The sequence below is a fragment of the Mandrillus leucophaeus genome, unplaced genomic scaffold (assembly GCF_000951045.1).
Source record: "Mandrillus leucophaeus isolate KB7577 unplaced genomic scaffold, Mleu.le_1.0 Scaffold162, whole genome shotgun sequence".
Classification (NCBI taxonomy): domain Eukaryota; kingdom Metazoa; phylum Chordata; class Mammalia; order Primates; family Cercopithecidae; genus Mandrillus; species Mandrillus leucophaeus.
This window is the reverse complement of record NW_012101610.1, coordinates 2,225,606-2,252,990: the sequence shown is the minus strand read 5'-3', so window position 1 is coordinate 2,252,990 and position 27,385 is coordinate 2,225,606. Positions and strand designations below refer to the sequence as shown.

General features: G+C 45.4%; 1 protein-coding gene across 2 annotated transcripts in view; it reads left to right on the top strand.

The window, feature by feature from the left end:
* Window positions 1-27,385, top strand: part of SYT17 (synaptotagmin XVII) — a 118,570-nt gene that overhangs the window by 63,767 nt on the left and 27,418 nt on the right. For both annotated transcript variants that reach the window (XM_011976083.1, XM_011976084.1), the window contains exons 6-7: window positions 2,184-2,304; window positions 3,832-3,987. In XM_011976083.1, coding sequence (XP_011831473.1) covers window positions 2,184-2,304; window positions 3,832-3,987 — 277 coding nt within the window. The remainder of the gene's footprint in view (window positions 1-2,183; window positions 2,305-3,831; window positions 3,988-27,385) is intronic.

Sequence of the window (27,385 nt, the reverse complement as noted above, 5' to 3'; positions counted from 1 at the left end):
AGACATTACCTGGGGGATGATGGAGAATGAGGAACCTGTCTGGGCACAATGGCTCATACCTGTTATCCCAGCAATTTGGGAGGATCACTTGAGGCCAGGAGTTCACGACCAGCCTGGATAACACAGCAATACCTCATCTCTTAAAAAAAAAAATTAGCCAGGTATAGTGGCACATGCCTGTAATCCCAGCTATTCAGGATGTTAAAGTAGTAGGATCCCTTGGCCGAGGAGTTTGAGGTTGCAGGGAGCTATGATCATGCCATTGCTCCAGCCTGGGTGACAGGGTGAGACTTTGTCTCAAAAAAAAAAAAAAAAAAAAAAGCGAGCAAGAGAGAGAGAATGAGGAACCTGACCAAACTGATTTAGCAGAGTTCTTTGCAGAAACTGGATTTTACAAGGTGGTGCACTGATGGGCCTAGGAGGTTTAGGAGCCTGACTAAAGTTTGGTCAAGTAAAGAATCTTTGTCACTTGCCTGGTGGGAATGCCGGTGTTACCAGATCTTCCTGTTTTTCAAGCAAGGCAAGAAATCCAGATTTTTTTTAAAAATGTGAAATAACTTGATTCTTGAATCATGTAATAATTAACAAGTAATTATAAATTAAAATGTGATGTGGGGCAAACAAAACACACCTGCAGGCTGTTTGTTAGCAGCCTCTGAGTTAACATGCGAGATTGTTTCTTGTTTGGGGACTAACTCACTCGGTACAGGAATCTTTTGGTTTGACTGTTCACCCTGTCAGCAGATGTTTATTGAGTATCTACTATGTGCTAGGCATTGTTCTAGAGCTGCTGAGTATTGTGTTAGGCATTTGGCATTAATTTGCTGAAATGACTGACATCAGAAAAGATAGAGATGAAAGCTAGATAGATGAGAAAGATAGATAATAGACATAGATAAACAGATGATGGATAGATAATAGATGGTTAGATTATAGATAGATGAGATAGATGAGAGATAGATAGATAGCTAGATAGAGATCTTACCCTCTAAAGATACATGTTGAAATATTACAAATAATATAATCACTGGGAGTTACTTCAGAGGAATATAGGGAGTTGAATGAAAGTGTAAGTGAAGGGAGATTCACCATGAGATGAGAATTTTTGAAGCTGAGTGATGTTTGGGTATGAAGATGGTGGGGTATACTCTTCTGTCTGGTTTTGAAATATGACTGGAAATTTCCCATACTAAAATGCTTGTCTTAATGTCGTTATCAGTTAAAGAATAATTCTGAAGGATATATAGGTAAAATGGCACCATGTCGAGGACTTAGTTTAAAATATTCAGCTAAAATATTTCACAAGTCAGGCTATAGGTGAAACACCATTTGGCAAAATGCCCGTTACAGTTTTGTGATGGATAGATGGAGATTTGTTATGCTAGTCTATTGTTTTGTACATGGCTGAAATTTTCTACAATACTTTTTTTTTTTTTTTTTTTTTAAAGGGACAGAGAAGTGGGAGGCCTCCTGCTTTCTAGGTATTTTTGGCAGTATGGAGTCATGCACTTAGGTGTTCATGGGAATTTTCCACAGTGTGATAGAGCTGACATCAAGGGGATGGGTACTCTTCAACAAGGGATGTCTCTGCGCTGAGTGTAGCTATGGTGAGGTTAGAAGCGTGGGATCTATTGGGGATTCCAGGTTAAGAACAGATTTCTTACTCAGATAGTTCCTCTGCAGGGCATTCTACCTCCAGGTATCCTATTGGATGGCAGAATAACAGCAGTCAGATTATCTGGAATCAAATCAGCCTCCCTGGGTCTAAGTACCAGCTCTACTACTTTCTTGCTGTGGCTTTGGACATGTTATTTAACCCTGTGAGTCTCAGTTTCCTCATCTGTTAAACAGAGTTAATACTAATACCTCACAGACTCATTAGTCGTCACATGTAAAGCGCTTAGCATAGTTCATGGTAGTGAAACTTTTTTTTTTTAATTATTGCTGCTTTTGTTGTTATTGTTGTTGCTGTTGAGTGATCTAAGAGTGGAAAAAACTCAGAGATAGATGGACCACAATAATTGGAGGCAGAGATGAAAAGAAGTCACACACAGAGGCACCCACTGTCAACTGATGCGCCCACAGCAACCTGTTTGTGAGCTGCTGCAATGAATTTCTTGCATGGTGGGTGCAAAAGGAATAAAAGGAGAAGGCAACTTCCTGACCATTTCCTTTCTCTACAGAATGAAGTGGAGCTGGGGGAGCTGCTTCTGTCACTGAATTATCTCCCAAGTGCTGGCAGACTGAATGTTGATGTCATTCGAGCCAAGCAACTTCTTCAGACAGATGTGAGCCAAGGTTCAGGTACCATGTGATTCCTCGCTTCTCTCACTTTATTAATGGGGCATCTGTATTTGTGTGGGGGACCCAGTTTTCTTTTTCTGTATCCTGGATGAGCATTATTCATCTCAGGATGAGGCAGGTAAATGATGCCATCTTAGTAACCCTATTGGAATTGGGGAGTTGACTGAGAGCAGTCGTGATAACCACTGGAAACTTAAATCCTCTTTGAACCCAAGGAAGTGACTTGGCCTTTCCAAATGCTATTCCTGCAATGGAGACGCCATCCTGCAGGTGGCGACAGTGTGCAGAAACTAGCCATTCTAATCAATGAGCGTGGAGGACACACTGAGGTTTTTTGCCAGCTCATTTCATGTGTGCCATAAATCTTTATGAATTCTAGCTCTGAAAAGACTTGTATTTAAAGTGTGTACATTATAGCAAAAACCATTCAAACATGACTTTCAATGGAACGGAACAGATTCCATTCCATCTGTATGTTGCTTCTCCCATGACAGCAAAGGATATTACTGTGAAAGCAGCTGTAGTCACAGGGATCTGTTCAGCTCAGTGGTGGAATTATTGTCTTCTCTAAATGCAGTAGCTGAAATAAATTACTTTTGTGATAAGGTGACAGCTAGAAGACACCTTGCACTCTCAAAAGCCACATTATAAAAACAGAGGCTTAGAAAGGGCCAGTGGAGGCAATGGTATTAAGACTGAAGAGTTTCAGACTCACCACAATGGGAGAGTCAGTATGATAAAATCATTAAGGTTATAGGAGTCAAATGATGTGGCTTGCAAATGATATGGCTTTGGGGAATCTACTTAACCACTATATGCCTCAATTTCTCAATCTCAAAAATTGACATAATAACAGTATTCATCTTGATAAGTTGTTTAAACAAATATTAAATTAGATAATGTACATGAATCCCTTTGTAAACTGTAAAATGATCTAAAAATGTTATAATTCTGCCATCTCTATTCTCCTGTATATGGACTATGGGCTCACTGAAATGATAATGGGTTTCCACAGACAGAAATCCAAGGCAGTCTCTGAGTCTGATTCTGTGTCCACCAGCAAGATCTTTAAAAATTGATTTCTCACCTTGAGTCCTCAGTTTTCTCATCAGTAAAACTAACACAATGCTGACACATGGGAGGAGCTCAACAAATATTAGATGGCTAAAGGAAGAGGGAAAGGGATAAGCGGATAAGCAGATAGATGGGAAAATGGACGGATAATAGATGGATGGATGCTTGAACTGTCAAATAGATGAGAAATCGGATGGATAGAAAATGGATAGATAAAAATATGGTGAGATGATGAATGGATCGGTGAACTGACAGATGGATGGGAAGATGGATGGATGGATAGACAGGTGGATGAATGGATGGACTATGAGATGAATGAAAAGTTGAATGGATGGATGGATAGAAGAACGGATGAATAAAAAGATAGATGGATGGGAGGTTGAATGGCAGAATGACTGGACAGATTAGGTTTCATGATCTCCAACATTCTATGATGCTGTGTCTAATTTTCAGACCCCTTTGTGAAAATCCAACTGGTGCATGGACTCAAGCTTGTGAAAACCAAGAAGACATCCTTCTTAAGAGGCACAATTGATCCTTTCTACAATGAATCCTTCAGCTTTAAAGTTCCCCAAGAAGAACTGGAAAATGCCAGCCTAGTGTTTACAGGTAGGTAGCATTCCAAAATCTGATGAACTCCAGGTGAGGCACGTTCAACTGACTGTCCTAGAGACAGAAGGAATCTAGAGGGAGTTACATTTAAGAACTTAATATCTGGTGTTCAACTACCTGGGGTCGAACCCACTTAACATCTATGAACTGGGTCAGGACTCATAGAGCCCTATAACGTAATTGTTAGAAATGTAGATTCAAGCAAAATTTCCTCAGACTGTCACGTAATAACTGAGGTCTTTGGCAAGTTACTTAACTCCTCTGAGCTTCAGTTTCCTCACCTACAAAATGTGAACAATAATAGTACTTGTGGCGTAGGTTTGTTGTGAACAGTAAATGACTTATGACTCTGGAATATGCTTGGTACATAATAAGTACTCACTATGTGTTAGTTTTGATGATGATGGTGGTGATGATTCAAGTTCTCTGCAGTCAAATAGAGAAGCATATGAGAAAACAGGGTCACCTAACTCAGAGAAAGGGATTTTGAAAGTCTTCCCAGAGGGTGTAGTATTTAAGCAGAGGCTTCATGTGTCGCTGTCTGGTAGAATTTAGTCTGTTTTTCCAAGGTGTAGTCTAATATATTATTTCCAGAGTGTATTAGTTATTTATTGCTGCATAATAAATCACCCCAAAATTTAGTAGCTTAAAACAACAAACATTTGTATCTCATAGTCCCCGTGGGTCAGAAATCCAGGTATACAAAGATTTGCTGTATAGTTCTGTCTGAATAGCTCTGACAAGGCTGCAATCAAGGTATTGGCTGGGGCTTCAGTCTCATCTGAAGGCTCACCTGGGGGAGGATCTCTTTTCAAGGTCACTCGCAGTTTTCAGCAGGTTTAGTTCCCTGCAGGCTGTTGAATTGGGGACCTCAGTCCCTTCCTGGCTGTTGGCCAGTGACCTTCCTCAATTCCTTGCCACATGGGCTTCCCCATAGGACAACTCACAACATGGCTTTCATCAGAGTGGTCAAGTGAGGGAGCAGGAATGGGAAGGAAGAGTCTTTTTGTAATCTAATACTGGAAATGACATCCTATTACTTTCATTATATTCTATTCACTAGAATAGGCCCAGCCCACTCAAGAGAAGGGATTACACAAGGGTATGAAGAGTGGGAGGTGGGAACCACTGGGAGTCATCTTAGAAGCTACTCACCACAACAGGAATAGAGTTAGTAGGAGTAATGGTTATTATTTCTTGTGTTCTAATTACAGTATGTACTTCCCTATATCATTGCTAATATTCACCATAACCCACCCTGTCAAGCTGATATCTTCATCCTGAACTTACAGATCTAGAGACTGAGGCTTAAAACCTAAGCAACCTACACAAAGTCTCAAGCTGATAGAATCAGAATTCAAGCTCTGGTCTTGCCAGCTCCACATCTCAAGGGATCTGTATTTCCTCCAGAACCCAGGTAGGGCTAGCACTGGGGATCTGACATCATCCTTTGAGACATCCTTCTCCAGGGTAACTGGAAACTCTCCTCTGTTTAGATCTTGTCTAGAACTCTGGGCTCCAGGTCTCCCAAGAAACCAATCCATGGCCGAAAAATCCTTGCATGCAAGATTTCCCCTATATAAACTTATTGCTCCTTCTCACCAAGGTTGCAAATGTCTATCCTCTGAGACCCCTTCAAAGCAGGTTAGTTCTGGGCTTTCTCAAGGCCTGTCACCCATAGAGTCTGCATTGAATCAGGGGATGCCTGCCCTAGGCAGATGTAATGATCCCTTCTAATGCAGCCTGTGATGGCTGCTGTCCAGATGGAGTCACAAATAGGCAAGAGCCTCACTCTCTCCTAGGTTTCAGGCCAACACAGAAGACAGTCACCTCTGACTCCTTAAATGGTGCACAGGCAGGCAATGGGAACTACTGTGTATTAAACGAAGACACAGATAAAAAATGAAGCCTCTTTTCCCAAGTCCCTGCTGAGAATAAGGGACCTCCTATCATTAGCTTAGTTGAGGAGAGGACCCCAGGGGAAACTGAGAGCCCACATGGAAAGCCCTGACACTTCATATTTTACTTAACATTTTATGATAAATGTACCACACACGTGTTATAATGAGTGACACCATGAAAAAGATGTGTAGGGACAGAGAATCAGAGGAGAACAGGGGTTATGTGCCTGTGCTGGGGAGCTGGTGTCTGGGTCCTGACTTTACCACTCACCTACTTTGGTGGCCCTGGGCAAGATCTGCGGGCTTAGGTCTTCTCAGCTGTAAAATGGGGATAACAATACAGGATACTTCACGGGATTGTTGTGTGCATTCAGGATAGAATGCACATAATTCAGTGCGATCAATAAACACACGGTGCTGAGCACTGTGCCGTCCGTAGTAAGCACTCTAGAACTGTGAACTATTATTAAAGGGAAAGTTTCATGTTTTCCTTTTTTCTCCCACGCCCATAGGGCAGCCACCACCTTCTCACTCCCTCATGCAGTTTTGTTTATTTCAGAGTGTTTTCTTGCTGTGGAATCCTTCCCTTTTTTTTTTTTTTTTTTTTTTTTTGAGACAGTCTCATTCTGTCGCCCAGGCCGGAGTGCAGTGGCATGATCTCAGCTCACTGCAACCTCCGCTTCCCAGGCTCAAGCAATTCTCATGCCTCAGCCTCCTCAGTACTTGGGATTATACGTGCACGCCACCACGCCTGGATAATTTTAAAATATTTTTTGTAGAAACAGGGTTTTACCAAGTTGGCCAGGCCAGTCTCAAATTCCTGACCTCAAGCAATCCACCCACCTCGGCCTCCCAAAGTGCTGGGATTACAGGCTTGAGCCACCGCGCCCGGCCAACTTTTTATTTTTAATAACTGCATTAGCTACTGTTGCATGATGTAGTATGATAAAAGCTGAGGTTATTTATTCTGGAGGTAGTATGATTTATTCTGGAGGTGGGGGGTATGACAGAGCTTCAGGGATTGTGATTAGAACTCCAGAAAAATACATGGAAATAGGAAAATTTTGCATGTAGTTGCAGAGGTTTTTTTGAATTCCTTGAATCCCGTATGGTTACCTCATAAGGCTCAAACTAGAAGGGTCGTCACACCACACCCCGCCCCCATACATCTTTTATTCAACCCACAGCACTTCGGGTGGCAACCGTCAGCTGGGGCAGTGGTCAGCTGACACCATCAGGTGAGTCCTGTACTCTCCATTCACAGAAGACCCGCTTCTCGCCTGTAAGTTTTGGGCCCCTGGCTTGGAAGTTCATGTTCCTCTGGTTAAAAGCTCATTGAAAATATTCTTTCTGGAGGAGGAAGAATTGCCTGCCCGACCCTTAAATCAGGGATTCTCAACCTGGCTCTACCTTAGAATTACCTGGGAGCTTTAAAATGCTACCAATGACTGCACTGTATCCCGCAGAGACTCTAAAGCAACTGGACCAGGCTGAGGCACTGAGCATCTGTAAGTAGCTATTTTTTAAAAGTACCCCAGATATTTCTATGGCTCATTTATTGTTCCGAACCACAGCTGTGAGTGGAAATCCCAGCTAGGGTGGCATTTTACGTAAAGGGTACTGGCTGGAATAATATGAGAAAGGTGTCTTAAGCTGGTATGTATCTCAGCAAAGCTACAGTTCTCCTGAACTCAAATTCGTAAGGTTCTAACCCACTTTATTTGTCCACTGAGGGAAAGAGCTGTCACCTCTAGGCTGAGGATCCAAAACCCAGCCTATTAGCATGTTTCCAAACACTTCATAAGAAAAGTAAGGTTGATCTGCAATTTAGCATTTGCCATGAATCCCTGGTAAAAGCCTGTAATTAGCTGGTAAGCTGGACTTTCTGAACACTTGTTTTCCTGTGTGGGATGAGGATTCGTCTGCAATTTTCAATCAGGTGGTTTCTGCAGCTGAGGTTTAAAAATAAAAAACGAAAAGAGGGGTAAAATTGCTTTTCACCTCCCAAGATAGCAACACACAGCCCAGAGGGCTTCCAGGAAATTCAGGAAGGTTTACTGAACCAAAGTCAAAGTGGAGCTGGCCACTGAAGTGATTGGGTTTTTACTGGATGTTGGGAAAAAGAAGGAAAGAAAGCGTATTGGTCCGTTCTCACATTGTTACAATGTGACACCTAAGACTGGGTGATTTATAAAGAAAAGAGTTTAATTGGCTCCTGGTTCCTCAGGCTGTACAGGAAGCATGAGACTGGCATCCCCTTGGCTTCCCAGGAGGCCTCAGGAAACGTACTGTCATGGAGGAAGGCAAAGAGGGAGCGTTCACCTTACATGGCCAGAGCAGGAGGAAGAGAGTGAAGGGGGAGGTGCCACACACTTTTAAACAAGCAGATCTCAGGAGAACTCACTCACTATATAGTACCAAGGGAGACGATGCTAAACCATTCATGAGGAATCCACCCTTATGATCCATCACCTCCCACCAGGCCCCACCTCCAACACTAGGGTTTACAATTTGACATGAGATTTGGGTGGAGACACAGATGCAAACCACATCAGAAAGGTAGAGAAAAGAAACGCAGCTTGATGGCAAATCTTCAAAAAGTTAAAAATAGAATTACCATGTAATCTAGCAATTGCACTTGTAGGTATATACCCAAAAGAATTGAGAGCAGGGACTCAGTCTGTTATTTGTACACCTACGTTCATAGCAGCCTTATTTACAACCACCAACAGGTGAAAGCAAGCTGAACATTCATCGACAGATAAACGGGTAAACAAAACAGTGCATACATACAATGGACTGTTACTCAGCCTTAAATAGGAAGGAAATTCTGACTCATGCTACAACATGGATGAACCTGGAAGAAATTATGCTAAGTGAAACAAGCCAGATAGGAGAGGACGAATACTGTATCATTCCACTTCCGTGAAATATCTAGAGTAGTCAAATTCATAGACAGAAAGTAGAATAGAGATTATCAGGAGCTGGGGGAAGGAGAGGATGGAGAGCTATTATTTAATTGGTGAAGACTTTCAGCTGGGCAAGATTAAAAAAAAAAGTTCTGGAGGCCGGGCACAGTGGCTCACGCCTGTAATCCCAGAACTTTGGGAGGCCGAAGCGGGTGGATCACCTGAGTTCGGGAGTTTGAGATCAGCCTGGCCAATACGGTGAAACCCCATCTCTACTAAAAATACAAAAATTAGCCGGGTGTAGTGGTGGGCACCTGTAATTCCAGCTACTCAGGAGGCTGAGGTAGGAGAATCACTTGAACCTGGGAGGAGGAGGTTGCAGTGAGCCGAGATTGTGCCATTGCACTTCAGCCTGGGCGACAAGAGTGAAACTCTGTCTCAAAAAAAAAAAAAAAAAAAATTCTGGAGACGGACAGTTGTGATAATTACACAACACTGTGAATATACTTAATGCCACTGACCTGTATATCTAAAAATGGTTACTTTTATGTTACATGTATTTTGCTATAATTAGAAGGAAAGAAAAAATAAATAAATGAAGCTTGAGCCCGGGAGATCCTGAGCAATGCAGAGAAGTACCTGGATGCTGATGCTGGAACCTGGCATACTGTTCTTTTCCCTGAGAAAAGAATGTTCTTTCATTGCCACTTTGAGGGAATAGTTAGGCATAATAGTTAGGAACCAGACTCTTAGCTTGGGTTCATATTCGTGACTTACTTGCTGTGTAATCTTGGCACTCTGCTTGGCCTCTCTTTGCCTCAGCTTCCTCACCTGTAAAATGGGGATAATGGTACTTAGTTCAGTAAATTGTTACAAAGTCCAAATGAGTGAATAGACGTAAAGGCTTAGAGCAATGCTTGGCTCAGAGAAAGTCCTCTTTAAATATGAGACGAGATTATTATTGCTTGAAAGACATCCAATTTATGCAGCTAGATGTTATCTTGAGCTTATCTGAAGAAAGGCTACATATATATATATAGCCTTATTTATTATGTATACATAAATAAATAATATAGTTTATCTACCTTGTCTACATAGCGTCTGAGATTCTGTGGAAAACCCAAAGAGGGAAGGAAAAAATTATTTTGCAGAATTACCTGGGCAGGGTATTGTCTTCCCTCTCGATGTTAGAGAAAGGTCCTCTGTCTTCTTGGAGGTAAAGTTTTGGAGAAATCCCTAAATTTGAAGGAACCAAATGTCATATGTTGAGCCTCTAGCCTTCTCCCTCCCTTAGTTTCCCCTAAGTGGCCCGGGTTTCCTCTCCTTCTGAAAGGCACTCAAAACCCTCTGTATGCTGGGCAGAGTGGCTCACGCCTATAATCCCGACACTGTGGTAGGCCAAGACGGCTGATCCACCTGAGGTCAGGAGTTCGAGACTAACCTGGCCAACATGGTGTAACCCCGTTTCTACTAAAAATACAAAAATTAGCTGGGCGTGGTGGTGGGTGCCTGTTATCCCAGCTACTCGGGAAGCTAAGATCGCGCCATAGCACGCCAGTCTGGGTGACAAGAGTGAAACTCCATCTCAAAAAATAAAAGACAAAAAACCTCTTGTTCCCTTGGCAAACTTGGTCAAGAGGCCCTTGGCTTAGGAAGCGTCCCCAAAGCCTGGGGGAAGGCAGGTGGAGGAACTGCTGCTTTCTGGCCACCTGTTATGGCTGAGGTGGGAGGGCGTGGCACCAGCTTCCTGGGGTAGGAGTTGACCATGTGTCTGTCCTTACTGATTAAATTTTTGGAGCACTTACTATGTACCTGGCACCGTGCTAGATGTTATGTATTCGACAGAGAACCAGACATTCACGGCCTGTGTTCTCATGGAGCTTAATTCTGGTAGAGGCAGACGGACATTAATTGAATGCCACACCAATAATGATTGAATTGTAAATTGGTCTAAGGGCTCTGAAGGAGAGATGCAGGGCACATTTCAGAGTGTCTGACCCAGTCTGTGAAGTGAGAGGAGCCGACACATGAGCTGGGAGCTGAAGGACGAGGAGGTATTAATCAGCAGACAGGATTGCAGGGGATGCAGAGAGGTCGACTGGGCTCCAGCCCCAAAAGAGAAATTGAGGGTGACGTCACATTTCAACCTGGGAGCTAAAACCGCCAGGGGTTGGCATGAAAGACCCCCACACCCTGCTGCCTGCTGCAGGAATTGACTAGGGTATAGGCTTAGAGAGGCCTCTCCAATAATAACCAGTGCAGGACAGCTATGGAACACACAGAAAAGAAACAAGGCGACGACAGACATGCCTCAACTTTTGCCAACCCTTGGTGTCTCTAGCTAAGACTAGAGAATGTGGCGTCTCTATTATCACATGCATCTGCGTCGCCCACGGATTTGTTAAAATGCAAATTCCGACTCGGTAACTCAGGAGGCCGAGGTGGGCCTGGAATTCTGCATTTCTAACAGTTCCCAGGTGATGCTGATGCTGTGAGGCTACAGACCACATTTTGGGAAACAAACAGACCCGGGAAGGGCATCAGAGTGAATGATTGATTGTGCCAGTGCATTAATAAGAATTAAACCCTTGGCCCGGTGCAGTGGCTCACACCTCTAATCCCAGCAATTTGAGAGGCTGAAGGGGGTGTATCGTTTGAGTCCAGGAGTTTGAGACCAGCCTGGGCAGCATAGTAAAACCCCATCTCTACTAAAAATACAAAAATTAGCTGGGCTGGGCATGGTGGTGCATGCCTGTAGTCCCAGCTACTCGGGAGGCTTAGGTGGGAGGATCGCTTGAGCCTGGGAAGTGGAGGTTGCAGTGAGCCAAGATTGTGGCACTGCATTCCAGTCTAGGTGACAGAGCCAGTCCCTGTCTGAAAATAAATAAATAAATAAATAAATAAGTAAATAAGTAAGTAAATAAACTCTCTAGCACTGGTCCCTATCCCTGCACATCATTTGATCCCCTAACCCTGTCTGTACATTAGTATTACTCAGGGACTTTAAAAAAATTCGGATGCCCAGTTCCCAGAACAGATAAATGGAATCAGCCCAGGCGTCTGGGTTTTTGGGGGTTTTGGAAGGCATCTGTATTCTTCAAAGCTCCCAGGTGGCTCTCTTGTGCAGGCTGGGTTGGCCAATCTTTGCCTCTACTGTTCCGCTTCCCTCCCACCCTGCTGTCTGTCTGGAGGCCTCCCAGGCCCCTCTGTGAGGGCGAGTGCCAAGGCACCTGGTCTGTGTTCCATAATTGCTTGGCTTTCTGCAGCTGTGGCATCAAATCGGCTAATTGAATCTGCTGGTGAGATGCAATGGGTGGGGAGGCGCGGCGGGGAATGGATGGGAGGGCTGGAGGGCAGCGTGCCAGCCTCTGGTTTGGAAAGACCCCGGGTCAAATGGGCACTGGAGGGTATTCTTTAAAGCAGTTGGGGGCCAGGCACGGTGACTCACACGTATAATCCCAGTACTTTGGGAGGCTGAGGCAGGAGAATCACTGAGTACAAGAGTTCAAGACCAGCCTGGGCACATAGCAAGATCCCATTTCTACAAAAAAATAAAAAATAAAAATTAGCTGGGCATGGTGGTGTATGCCTGTCATCCCAGCTACTCAGGAGGCTGACGTGGGAGGATCACTTGAGTCCAGGAGGTCAAGGCTGCAGTGAGCTAGAATCATGCCACTGCACTCCAATGTGGGCAACAGAGTGACACTCTGTCTCAAAAAATAAAATTAAGTTAAAAATAAAAAGCGTTGGATTTTGGGAAGCAGGATAGTGGAGAGACAGAGGGTCTCCAGCAGAGAAGAGAAGAGGAAGGAATTGAGGGGCAAAGCATTCTGAGAGAGCCTGAAATTTCCTTGAGATGGAGAGATGAGTGGGCTTGTTCCAGGGCACAGATGCTTCCCTACAGCCCTACTCTGGCCACAGCCCACCCATGACATACCTTCTCTCTGCAGCCATGCAGCAGCCTCTGTCTTTTCCCCTTCTAGCCTGACTTAGTGAGCACCAGGCTCAACGCTGCCTCCTAGAGAGAGGGTTGCATGGCTATTCAGAGTATGGATTGGAGTGAGCTACAGTTTGGTTCAAATTTCACCTTTTGGTCAGTCACAGTGGCTCACACCTCATACCTATAATCCCAGCAATATGGGAGGCCTAGGCAGGAGGATTGCTTGAAGCCAGGAGTTCAAGACCAGCCTGGGCAACATAGCGAGACCTTATCTCCACAAAAAATTAAAAAAATTACCCAGGCATGATGGTACTTGCCTGTAGTCCCAGCTACTCAGGAAGCTGAGTTGGGAGAATCGCTTGAACCCAGGAGTCCAAGTCTGCAGTAAACTATGATCACGCCACTGAACTCCAGCCTGGGGGACAGTATGAGACTATCCTGAGATGGATCTCAGGTTTCTCCTCTGTTATGAGCTTATGAGCTTCCAATCTCAATTTTTATTTTATATATTTATTTTTACCTTTCCTCTGATGCTGAAAATCTCACTATTTTATATAAAAAGCTTTAGAAAGTACCTTGCACAGTTAGTACTCAATAAATGCCAAATATGATTGATGATGATGATGATAATTAATGGACCCTGCCATAGAAGAGCAGGACCTGGAATTACACAGACTTGAATTTGAATCTTGGCCCCATGATAAATCAGCTGTGTGGCCTCAAGCAAGTGACACTGCCTCTCTGAGCTCCGGCTTACTTTTATGTAAAATGTAGCAATCATTCTTATTATGGGGATTAAAGGCAAATCAGCCTGTGAACCCATCCAGAAGTAGCCACTTAATGAAAATTGTATCTGCTGTTTTAATCATTGCAGTCTGTGAAAGAGTTGAAAACCTGGCGCTTTGGAGGTATTTAATAGCTCAGCCCAGCAGCCTGTGGTTATTGCCCCAGCATCTCCCTCACCTGTTCACCATCACTTCGAAGCTGCCAGCTGGTATGATGTCTGGGAGCCAGGAATTGACACCCAATCTGTGCCAACCCAGATGCAGAACCAGGCGTTTGTGCTCTCTGAAGTTCCTTGGGATTGGCAGTATGGGGAGATAGGTCAGAGCAAGACCTGGCAGTAGGCACTTAGTGCCAGACCAGTCATGGGAAGTGAGCTGCAGAGTGAAGGCATTAAAGCCAGAGGACCACAAAAGTGAGCTCCTGGGAGCCACAGTATGGGGAATATTATAGAGGGGAAGAACTTAAGAATGGATTCCATAAAGCTGTGTATGTACTACTGGACTCATCTCCAAGCTATGCAAGTGGATATTATTCTAAACAGTCTACTAAAGACACTGAAAATCAAACTATAGCATGGCTCACCACCTAAGTCCCTAGGGTACACATCTGAGGGGCAGATATGAATAGCATTGCAAAGCCTTTGAAAACTGAACTGACATCAAAATAACAGCAAACAGAAGGCAGGATAGAACATGTAGCCTGAAATTTTCCATGTCAATTTCTTAAAAAGTCAACATGTTCAATAGGATTTAAGCAAGACCTAGAGTCTCGTAATATTAAAAATGTCCAGGATACAACCCAAAATGACTTGATTTATGGAGAATGAGTAAAATCTGGCAAATTCTTAGAGAAAGTGTAATCAACAGATGCCAACCACAAGATGGCCCAGATATTGGAATTATCAGATGAAGACTTTGAAGCAGCTATTATAACCATGCTCCAGGAAGTAAGGGTGAACCCTCTTGAAAAGAATGATAAGGTAGAAAATGTCAGCAGATCAACAGAGAAATAGAAGATATTAGAATTATGTGGAAATTTTAGAACTGAAAAAGTATAATCACTGAAGCAAAATATTTGCTGAATGGACTCAATAGCAGAATGGAGGTGACAGAGGAAGGTGTTAGTGGGCTGGAAGACAGATCCAGAGATATTACGCAACAGAGAGTGAAAAAATCGGGGAAAGAAGAGGGTGGGAAGATCTATGGAGAAATATCAAAAAGTTTAATGTTCATGTCACATGAATTCCGGAACATTTATGTCACATGAATCCCAGAAGGAAAGAAGAAAAAACAGTGGGGAGCATTGTCATGGAGGCAGGTGACTCACCCCAGACAACCCCTGAGTTCCTTACCAGATTGCTGGGCTCCTGGCTCAACCAAACCCCTCTTGTTCTTCCCTTCTCAGAAAACATTAGCAAGTCATGAGGAAGCTGTGTGGCACCATGTTCAAAGTCAGCCAGAGCTGGCTTCTGTGTGATTGTGGGCAAGTTGCCTTACCACGCTGAACCTTGGTTTTCTTGTTTGAACAATGGGGACAGTAATACTTCTATTTATCATGAACTGGCTGATTTTCTCATTTAATCTTTCAACAAACGTATAAGTTATGATCTATTTTATGATCATTTTGCAGTTGGGGAAATTCGAAGCTTAGGGACGGGAAGTGCAATGAGTATAGCCAACTGCAGAGTGAGAGAACAGTTCACCCAAAACTGCCCTCACTTCAGATATCAGCTGTAAGTTCTGAGGTCTCTAGGACCACCTCCCTTCAGACCAGTTGGTTACAATTTCAGGGCCCCTATGACCTCCCTTAGGTTCAATAATTTGCTAGAAAGACTACTAGAACTCAAGAAAGTGCTACTTATGACTACAGTTTTATTACAGCAAAAGGGTGCAAATTAAAATCAGCCAAGGGAAGAGATGCATAGGGCAGAGTCCAGGAGGGGTCAAACTCTGAGAATGTAGTCATCTGTCTGCCTTGTGAGTCACAGACAGTGTTACCTCTACTCAGTCATGGTGTGTGACAGTGCACACAGGATAGCCAGCCAGGGAAGCTTGCCACACCTTTGGCATCCAGAGTTTTTACTGAGCCTCGATCACATACTGCTCAGGTGGCTGATCTTCAGTCTCTATCCCCTCCCAGAGGTCTGGGTAATACCTTTTATGATCAGTTTCTCCAGAAGTCTGAATTGATACTATTTGTGATCCTAGAGCCCCCATCATAAATCACATTGCTAGGCTAGCCAAGAGTCAAAGCCCCCAGGCAAACAAAGATACTCTTCTTAGGCAGAACATTCCAGGGACCTAGAGATCAGGCCCTAGGAGCCAAAGACAAAGGCTAGGCCTCTTTTTGGGTAAGATTACTTTTTCACTGTTTAGGTAGTAACTAGTAACCTGTGCAAAGTCATCCAGCTGGTGAGTGGTTGAGCTGAGCTTCCAACTTAAAGCTGCTTGGTTCCAAAGCCCTTTTCACTCACTCTTAACCACTACATTGATGTTCCTGTGAATCAACTGGGGGTCTTGTTAAAATGCAGTTTCTGATTCCATAAGCCTGGGGAAGCACCTGAGCATCTGTATTCTAATAAGTTCCAGGTGACACTTTTGCTGGTCTGAGACCCACACTTTTGAGTCAGAAGGTGTGGGACTTGGACACTGGACCAAATTGAGGGCTAGCTAAAACAGGGATGGGGGAAAACAGCTTTCTGTAAGACGTGCCCACCAGTGTGTCAGGTCAGTTTACCATTGCAATGGCAACACCTGGGAGTTACCACCCCTTTCCATGGCAATGACCCGACAACCCAAAAGTTACCACCCTTTTCCTAGAAATGTCTGCATAACCCACCCTTTAATCTACATGTAATTAAAAGTGGGTATAAATATGATTACAAAACTGCCATGAGCTGCTACTCAGCACACTGCCTATGGGGTACCCTTGCTCTGCAGGAGCAGTCACAGAGCTGTCACACTGCTGCTTCAATAAAGCTGTTTTCTTCTACCCTACCACCAGCTCACCCTTGAATTCTTTCCCAGGCAAAGCCAGGAACCCTTGTGGACTAAGCCCTACTTTGGGGCTCATCTGCCCTGCATCACTTTGAATAGCTAGGAGACCCTTCCTCTGTTCTCCTGTGTCACCCCAATATGGCCAGAGCAGGGTTGGGGGAACTATCAGGGAGCAGATCAAGTACAGCGTGTAAGATAAGAAGTTGGTTTTTTCTAAGTGCATCGAGACATCTTTGGAGGATGTTGACCAGGGAAGTGATGTGGCTTAGATGTTTGAAAAATATCCTTCCAGCTGTTGAGAGGAGAATCATCTGAAAGACCTCTGGGTTGATGGTGGCTTGGACTGGAGAGGTGGAAGAAGGGTTTCAAAGAAGTCATTCACTGGATTATAATGTTGGAAGTAGGATCAGCAGAATGTGCTGATGTAAAGGACTATTCCCTATCTTGGCCAAGTTACTTATCTCTTCTAAATCAGGATTTCTTGTCTGTAGATCTCAGTTCCCACCTCACAGGCTATTGTGGGAACAAAAGGAAATGGTGTGTACATGGGCTCAGTGCAGTGCTTGGCATAAAGCAAGGGCTTAGTTGATCATGGTGTTGAACCTGGATGTGGGCAGAGGCCAGAACTCTAGCCAGGCGGTCAGAAGATGGAAGCACAGACCTGACCTGTCACCCTGGGGTTCTCTTGGCAGAGCCCCCATTAGCACTCTGACCTCAACTTCTCCTCCTGAGAGCTCCTTGAGTCTGCCAACATCCACCAGGTGGTAGAACTTGGCTGGATCGTACACATCCATTATGCATTCCAATGGCAGCCTTTGAAGACCAGGCCAGCTGCCAGGGCTCCTGAGGGTTTTTATTCCACTTGAATGGCTGTTTAATGACTCTGGTGCCTTTGGATGGAATCTTGTTCCAGGCAGATCCCCATGGGGGACAACATCGGGGAGCTGAGGGTTTATCCAACCACATATGTGCCTGCAGGGTCTGGGCTACACAGGGGGTCCAGAAGAGACCGGATTTCAGACTTGCTTTGTGCCTCGGTGGTGGCAAGATGCAATATTATGCTCAGAAGCCAAGGCCAGCACTTGGGTAGGTTCGAGATGAAGACTTAGGCAAGAAATCAAATCAGAAACCAAGAGAATGCTTTCAGACATCGCTTCTATCCATCACCTCATTCTGACTTTCCCAACCCAGAGCTGCCAGCAGCAGAATGCTTAACTTTTAAAATGCCAGGGCCTGGCCAGGTGCCATGGCTCATACCTATAATCCCAGCACTTTAGAAGGCCAGGGCAGGAGGATTGCTTTGGGCCAGGAGTTCAAGACCAGTCTGGGCAACATAGAAAGACCCCATCTCTGCAAAAGATAAATGAAAAAAAATCAGCTGGACATATGGTGGCGTGTAGCTGTTGTCTCAGCTACTCAAAAGGCCAAAGTGGGAGGATCACTTGAGGCTGCAGTGAGCTATAATCACACCACTGCACTCCAGCCTGGACAACAGAGCAAGACCCTGTCTCAAAATTAATTAATTAAACATTTGAAATATCTGTATAATAAAAATTTAAAATGCCAGGGCCTGCAGGGTACAGCTTCTAGTGTCACCTGACTGCCTACATTTTGAGGAAACGTGCTGTAGTGGATATAGCTTTGGCTTAGAAATCAGAAAACCAGACTCCCAGAGTTTAGTGCTGTATCATTTTGAGCAGAACCTTTTAATCTTTTTCAGCCTCTATTTTTCTTCTATCAGATGCATGTAAAATCTATCTCAGGGTTGTTCATGCAGTATTTGATGATAATAATGGCAAACACTTAAATAGTGTTTCCTGTGTGCCAGGCACTGCTCCAAGTTTTTCAAATGAATTAACTCATTTAATCTGCATAGAAACGCTGTGACATAGTGTTACAAGATCATTGAGGGTGTTGCTTTTCTGGCCAGAAACCACTGACTGGTGGTGCCTTTGTCCGAGTTTTGCTTGAACCCACTGGGCGCACTCATCCTGGCAGGCTGTGCTCGGCTCACGCTACCAGGCTGGATCCCATGCCTCTGAAGAGACTGGAGCAGAGTAGCGAGGGTTATGTGAGCAAGCGAGCATTGGGTTCAGCCACTGTGCACAGTCAGGCACACCAGCTGCTGCAGTGGGGTGGGCAGTTCCAGGTGCCAGCATGGGTGCCAGCTCACTGTGAGGCTGTGGCTGGACCAGGCTCTCCACAAGCAGCTTCAATGGCTGGCACTGGGGAACACAGTGGTGCCAAGAAGCTTGGAGACACCAGGAACCACAAGGCCCCAAAGGGGGAGTCACAAACCTGGCTTGGGGAGCTCCCGGGCCTGGGCCCTCTGAAGGGCTGCAGCTCTCCTCTCCTTCTTTCTTCTCTCCTTCTTGTTGCCTGTAACATGGCAAACAAGGGGTGTGTTTCAGCCCTGTTTGTGTTACAGCTCTTTTAGCCCTGCCATTTGGCAGGCCCTGAGTTCTTGTCCTGCATCCAGGAAGAACGAGGTACGCAGACAAGTGGAGGCTGAGCAAGACGAAGAGGAGCTTTATTGAGCAATATAACAGCTCAGAGGGGACCCGTAACAGGTAGCTCCTCTCCATAGCCAGGGTGTCCCAATGAGTGTTCAGCTCTCAGCACAGAGGGTAGCTCCTCTCTGCTAGGGAGGTCATCCAAGTGTCCAGCTGTCAGCAGAGCGGGTAGTTCCTGTCTGCAGCTGGTCAGCCTGTAGTCTACCCATTGTCTCTTTGTTCTCTACCCTGAGTCTGGCTGAGTCCAGGGTTTTTATGGGCCTCAGAGGGGAGGAAGTATATGCTCATTGGTCCATGGGCAGCCAGGGGTGGGCCAAGGGAAAAGCACCAGAAGTTCCTGCTGTGGTCCACGGGACTGGCGGCCTGGCCCCCAGGCTTCAGGCTCTCCCTGGTTTGAAGGTGGGGCTTCACCAGGGACCAGCCCCCTTCTGCCCAGAAGCCTGTCTCCTGCTGCTCATGCCAGGCTGCTCAAGGCACTCAGACTGTTCATGCCAAGGGACACCTGCAGGCCAGTGGTGGGCTCTCCTCAGCCCCTCCTCGGCCTCCCTCTCATGCTTGCTGGCACCCAAAGTCTGGAGGGGGCCGAGGCATCAGGGGCTTGCCATATCAGCACTGCCCCAAGCATGTGCACCCCTGGCCAGGCTGCCACAGCACCTAGGCTTAGTTCCAACTTTGCTCCGAGATAGGAGTGGGTGCCGAAAGCAGGAAGGAGCCAGGCAGCAAAGGCGGGGTGGGGGGTTGGGGTGGGGAGGGAAGGGTACCTCCCCGGGTCCCCAAGAGTGCATGGATGCCTGAATCTGCAGCTGTGACTGAGTGACTGCGGCTGCACCCAGGGAGCTCCCTCGGTGCCATTTTGGAGGAGGCAGGGCTCCTGCTTGTGACAGATCCCACCCGCTCTGTGAAGCATGCAGCCCTGGCCACACCTCCTGGTAGCCTGGGGCGGGAGCCCAGGTCCTCGCTGGGTCACTCTCTGCCCACTCCTGCATGCCTGACCACACTGCTCTCCCGCTGGTGGGTGGTTCAGCTCAGTCCCATTGCAGCAGCCCCTAGGGGAGCAGGCTCCAGTGGAGGCTCCTGGGGGCAGGCACTGAGGACCACCCGCCTCCTTCCCGCACGCTCCCCATAGCTATGGCAGGGGCAGAGAGAGGTGATGCACGCCAGGGTCTGGAGTCACAGAGGCTCTGGGCCTGGGAGTGGGTCCCACCTGGTCATAGAAGGGTGGGGACAGCACAATTGGCTGCCTTGGGCATGTGGGGCACAGGGACACGGGGCACAGGGGTCCCACCACCACTGCTGCCACTCCTGCAGCCTCTCTGCTGCCACCACTGCCAGTTCCCCGCACCTCCCCCACCCCCCACCATAGCCAGAGCAATGGCAGTGGCTGCTCCGGATGGCCCTTCACTGCCATCAGTAGGAGTCATTATTGCCATTTTATGGATGAAGAAAGTGAGGCAACAATAGGATGGGAAGTAGCTTACCTGGGATCCTGGAGCCAGGATTCAAACCCTGGTCATCTGGACTAGAATCTGAGCTCTCAGTTACTGGATTATATGTCTTAAGTGTTTATCTAGCCCCTGCTTTGTTGAGGGCTACATTAGTTGCTGAAGAAACACAGAAAGACAGAAAAAATCCATCCTTTCATGACCTTGATGTTCTAATTGGGGTAAGATAAATAAGCAAACAGCTAAATAGTAGTGGAGTGAGCCAACACAGAAGGCCTGGAAAATTACTCTAAAATTTGGTGTATAAGCTGAAAAGGTCCAGCAGTGCAAGGATGGAGGAAAGGAGCAGTCTAGGCAGAGGGAATTGTGCAAAGGTCCCGGGGCAGGAATGAGCTTATTTTGTTCAAAGAAGAGAAAGCAAGCCAGAGTGTCCAAAACATAGTTAATACATGGAGTGAATTAGGCAATGAGATCTGAGCGATTAGCGAGACTATAGCAAGGAACTTAGATGATACATTTTAAAGAAATTTTTTAAATTTATTTTTTTGAGATGGGGTCTCACTCACTCTGTTGCCCAGGCTGGAGTGCAGTGGCACAATCTCAGCTCACTGCAGCGTCGACCTCCCTAGGCTCAAGTGATCCTCTCACCTTAGCCTCCTGAGTCGCTGGGACTACAGGTGTGTACCACTATGCCCGGCTAATTTTTGTACTTTTTTTTTGTAGAGACAGGGTTTCGCCATGTTGCCCAGGCTGGTCTTGAACTCCTGGGCTCAAGCAATCTCCCCGTCTCGGCCTCCCAAAGTGCTAGGATTACAGATGTGAGCCACCACACCCAGCCTTAGATATAAGTGTTTATTGAGCATCTACAGTGTGCCTAAGGCTGATAGGCATGAAGGAAACAGAACTGAAGAAGAGATGTGGCTCCTGGCACCATGAAGGACTGGGTGAGATGACATGCATGCAAGGACTTAGCACACAGCAGATGCTCAGTGGGTGTAATTTTCTCTCTCTTCCTATTTGTGAGTCGACATGAAAACTGCTTCCCTGGGTTTCTGCCTCCCCCTGTGCCCTGCATTAAAGCAGGACGGAATGTAGTTGGCTTATCATGGAAATTATTTTTAGAAACAGCTGTAGGCAAGGGCATTATTCACCAAGCAAAACAAAGCAAACAGGTGGGTGAAGAGTCAGTAGGGCGGGCAGTGGGCAAAACATCTTCCCTTCTGTCTTCATGGACAGATGCCCTCACTGGCCACAGGAGGCTCTTTGGGACCTGTTGTTCACTTCCTTGAGGATCTTGAGTGACAGAACTGGTCCAAGAACCAGGGAGAGTATCTGCCGATGTGGCCGCCAAAGTTCTCCTTAGATGTCTGCTTTGGGATCTTATTCTGCTTAATTGTGTTGGGGCTGGAGAAGCAAAGGGGAGGCAGCCTTTGGATGATTTCTGGGTGGGTTCCTCTTCCATCCTTGTGCAAGGTCACCCTTGCCCTCTTGGTGGCCTCTCTGGTAAGGAGAAGCCAGGACACTTAAGATATGCCTGGTCTGGCTGGGCATGGTGGCTGACACCTGTAATCCCAGCAGTTTGGGAGTCCAAGGCAGGCGGATCACCTGAGGTCGGGAGTTCGAGACCAGCCGACCAGCTGACTAGCCTGACCAACATGGAGAAACCCTGTCTCTACTAAAAATACAAAATTAGCCAGGCATGGTGTGCATTCCTGTAATCCCATCTACTTAGGAATCTGAGGCAGGAGAATCACTTGAAGCTGGGAGGCGGAGGTTGCGGTGAGCCGAGATAGCACCATTGCACTCCAGCCTGGGCAACAAGAGCAAAAAAACTCCATCTCAAAAAAAAAAAAAGAAAAAAGAAAGAAAGAAAGATATGCCTGGACAACCTCGTGATAAAATAAGGGCCCTAGCCTCATTACAGGAAGTGCCTCTAAGACTCAATAAGTTTCTAAGGCACTTGAGGATTAGGGCAAGTCATACTTTTCCAAGTTATTAAGTGTGGTTTGGAAAAGAAGGCACAAAAGACATCATGGGAAGAGCTCCTAACTTGGACAAGGGGCAGGAATTTAGTGGTAGCTCTTATAATAAAAATAGCCAACATTTATTAAAGTCTTATAATCCTCCAAGTGCTGTCCCAAGTCTTTTATAAGCACTGTCTCGATCTCACAACAACCAAACGAGGTAGGTACTGGTGTTATCCCATTTTACAGGGAAGGAAACTGAAGCTCAGAGATCTCATATGACTCACTACAAAGCTAGAAGTCACTGTATCAGTTAAGGTATGGCTAGCTGCTGTAACAGATAAGCTGCCAAGGTCTTGTGGTTTGACACCATGGAAGTTTATTTCTTTTCTTTTCTTGATTATTATTATTTTTTGAGACAGGGTCTTGCTCTGTCCCCCAGGCTGGAATGCAGTGGCACGATCTTAGCTCACTGCAGCCTTGAACTCCTGGGCTCAAGTGATCCTTCCGCCTCCATCTCCTGAGTAGCTGGGACTACAGGTGTGTGCCACCATGCCTGCCATTTTTAAAAATTTTTCGTAGAGATGGGGATCTCACTATTTTGCCCAAGCTGGTCTTGAACTCCTGGCCTCAGGCAATTTTCCCCTCTCAGCCTCCCAAAGTGCTGGGAATACAGGCATGAGCCACCCAGCCTGGACCAGAATCTTATTTCTTTCTTGCACAAGGTCCTTCAAGGATCCTGTCCTGAGTGACCTTCCATGTGGTGATTCAGTGGCCCAGGCGCCTTCCATCTCATGGCTTTGCCATCTTCTCTGGCCTTGGGGGGTTTCATCTCTAGCTGGTGGTTGGGGAGGAGAGAGAGTTGAGGACTGCATGGAAAGTTTTCATGGGCCAAGCCTAGAAGTAATGTACACCACTTCCACTTTCAATTCCACTCATATTCTATTAATCGGAACTCTGCAGGAGAGGCTGGGAAATGTAGTCCAGCTACACGTTGAGGGAGAGCAGTGAACAGGCTTTGCTGACCACACAGCCATCTCTGCTCAGACACCCAAGCAGGCAAATAGAAGAGCCAGTCCATGCCCTGAACATGCTTGCTCCACGACCTCCCGGAGCACTTGTGGCCTCTGAGTTTACGGTCAGGGTCAATAGTAGGGGAATCTCACGCCACTAAATTCCAGGCTGGCAAGAGCCTGGAAAACCTTTTGGCTGGAGAGCCCGGGTCACCTGCTGACTTATGAAAGCAGTTAAACCAGTGGTTCTCAACCTGGGGTGACATTGTCCCCTCAGAGGACATTTGGCAATGTCTGGAGGCATTTTCATTGTCACAGCTCAGGGACGCTCCTGGCTTCTTGTCGGTAGTGGTCAGGGATACTGCTAGATATCCCACAGTGCACACACAGACCCTCACAACAGAAAATCATCCAGCCCCGAATACCTATGGTACCAAAGTTAAGAACCCCTGAGCTAGAATGATGGGATTCTGTGCGTCCTCTGAGGTTTTTGGGGTTGGGTGGTGATGTCCACCAGGCGCTGAGAAGGGCAGGTTGCATGGGCTCAGAGCCAGTCAGTGCCTGTTCTGCACCTGTTTGAGGCTTGTTTACTCTCCTTATGACATTTTAACCTCTCATCATTCCCAGTGGCTTCTTTTTAACTGCCTGAGTGTGAAGAACTCAGAGCCAGAGCATGCTAAGTGAGTCCACGCTGATCTGTGCAGATTTTTCAAACGGCTTCCCTGTCTCCACCCATAAAAGCTTAGGCAAACAGAAATACGTTGCTCGGCAAACAAGCCCCGTCTCCCAGGTGGCAGGGGCTGGGCAGATGGACTGCAGCTCAGCCCAGCTTGAGAGGGTGTGAGGAGGCCTCTTGGGAAGATGAGCAGAACATGTCACCTCAATGTGGTGACGTGAAGGGGTTACATGGGAAGGAGTAGTACTGATGACTTTTTAGTATTGCTATTATAAAAGATATAATTTTTCCATACCTCATGTATATGTGTATATATAGATATGCATACTATTATTTAGATATAATTCATATATTATTTATTTATTTATTTATTCTGAGACAGAGTCTCACTCTGTCACCCAGGCTGGAGTATAGTGGTGTGATCTCGGCTCACTGCAACCTCCACCTCCCAGGTTCAAGAGATTCTCCTGCCTCAGCCTCCCAAATAGCTGGGATTACAGGCACCCACCACCATGCCCAGCTAATTTTTGTATTTTTAGTAGAGACGAGGTTTCACCATGTTGGCCAGGCTGGTCTTGAACTCCTGACCTCAGGTGATCCACCCGCCTTGGCCTCCCAAAGTGCATGGATTGCAGGCATGAGCCACTGTATCTGTCCTATAACTCATATATTTTATATGTATATATTGTATGTACTATTTCTATAAATATTATTAGCCATCAATATATTAATAATGAATATTAATAAATTGATACCAATTAATATTTGCATATGAATATGTAAAATTGAATCTCACTTATATATTATCCAAATATCTAGAAACTACACACGCTTATGGTGCAACCATAAATAGGGAGGAATAAAACAAAAAGTAAAAGTCCCTAATTTCCCCTACTTAGAGCTAACTACTTTTAACATCTAGGCTCTTTCCAGGAATGTATGCACTAATGTGTATATATATGTATACATATGTGTGTGCGTGGTATGTATACATGTGTGTGAGTGTATATGTGCACATCTGTGTATGCGTATGTTTATATTGCTACTCTCTTTTGTTAGCATCCAAAATATATATGCTTTTCTGCCACTTGCTCTTCTCACTTCACACATCTTAGACAGTTTTCCAAATTAGCATCTATTTATTCGTTTAACAAATATGCATGAGTCCCTCTTATGAGCCAGGCACTGCGGCTATGACAGTGAGCAAATTAGACAAAAATCCCGGGTTCAGCAGGCTAATGCTTTAATGTGGGAAGACAGGCAATAAACAAAACAAATAACTGAATTCTGCAGTTGACAGGTGATGTTAAATCCAAATGAGAAAACAGAAGCAGAGAAAAGGGGTCGTGACGGATGGGGTGAGGGTGACAGTTATTAAAGGGTGGCCAAGGGGAAGGTGATCTTTGATCCTAGCCTTTCAGGAGATCAGAGATATGCCATGTGGATGTTTGTGGGAAGAGCATTCCAGCCAGAGGGAACAGCAGCACAAAGGCGCTGGCAGGAGAAACAGCAAAGACATCAAGTGATTGAGGTGGAGAAGTATAAAACCCTCTCATTATTACGGCCGCATGATATCCCATACAATCGATTAGTTGAAGAGTAATCTATTTGGTGGGTCTCCTGTTGGTAAACATTGAGGTTAATCATTTTTTCTGTGCTTAGAAACATTGTTAGAGTGAGCATCCTCACATATATCTCTGCTGATGTGTTCGAATGTACTGTGACCTAAATCCTAGCAGCGGGATGGCTGGGTCAAAGCATGTATATTGGTCAATTTTGATAGATAGTGTCAGATTTGCAATTTTTTTTTTTTAATGGCACATCCTTGCCCCAAGCAAACCTCCTGCCCCGGCCTCCCGAAGTGCTGCTGGGATTACAGGCATGAGCCACTGCACCCAGCCAGTGGTACAATTTTTACTTTGTTGTGTCTTCTGGAAGCATCCAGTTGAAACAGATGACTCAGGCAAATGTTTTAGCTCAGGGAGGTCCTGACCCCTTGCCCCTCAAAAGATTCTTGTAAGAATGACATAAGCAAGCTTTGAAAACTGTTAAGTTCTGAACAACCACGAGGCGACATTTTTTATCATCCCTCTTTACCTTTAAAAAGCATCTTTATTTTTAATTATGTAATAATCTCAGATTTGACTGTAGTCTTTATTTTACAGTTGGCATAGGCAAAGCAGTTCTGTATTGGTCACTGCCTTCCAAAATCCAGTGTGTGGATTATCATTATTTTTGCAATGAGTGAAAAAGTGATAAACGGACTTCATCAAGATTGAAAACCTTTGTTCTTCAAAAGACATAGTCAAGAAAATAAAAAGCCAAGCCACACCCTGAGAGAAATTTTTGGCAAAGCATATATCCAACAAAAAGCCCATATCCAGAATATGTAAAGAGCTCTTGTAACTCAGTAAGACAGTCCACACCCCAATAAAAATGGGCAAAAGGTTTGAAAAGACACACTGCACAAAAAGAGAATACATGGATGGCAAAGAAGTACATGAAAAGATGCTGCTCTTCATCAATCAACAGCAAATTAAAACCACAATACATTACCACTGCACACCCACTAGTACAGTTAAGTTTAAAAGATGGAAAACAAGAAGCGTTGGTGAGAATATGAAGCAACCGGAACTCTCATGCATTTTTGGTGGAATGCAAGCTGCTACAGCCACTTTGAAAACAGTTATGAACGTGGCTTATAAGGGTAAATATATATTTACTATCCAACCCATGAATTATTCTCCTAGGTATTTACCCAAGAGAAATAAAAACATATGTCTACAAAAAAAGCCATGTATACAGATGTTCCCAGAAGCATTATTTGTAATCACCAAAAAAGTGGAAATAATCCAAATGTCCATCAACTGATGAATGGATAAACAAATTGTGAGACATTCATACATTAGAATACTACTGGGCCGGGCATGGTGGCTCACGCCTGTAATTCCCACACTTTGGGAGGCTGAGGTGGATGGATCACTTGAGGTCAGGAGTTTGAGACCAGGTTGGCTAACATGGCGAAATCCCGTCTCTATTAAAAATACAAAAAATTAGCTGGGCATGGTGGCGGGCGCCTGTAGTCCCAGCTATTCGGGAGGCTGAGGCAAGAGAATGGAGTGAACCTGCGAGGCGGAGCTTGCAGTGAGCTGAGACCCCGCCACTGCACTCCAGCCTGGGTGACAGAGCGAGACTCCATCTCAAAAACAAATAAATAAACTATGATGAAAGAAAGCAGCAGACAAGGTAGTACTA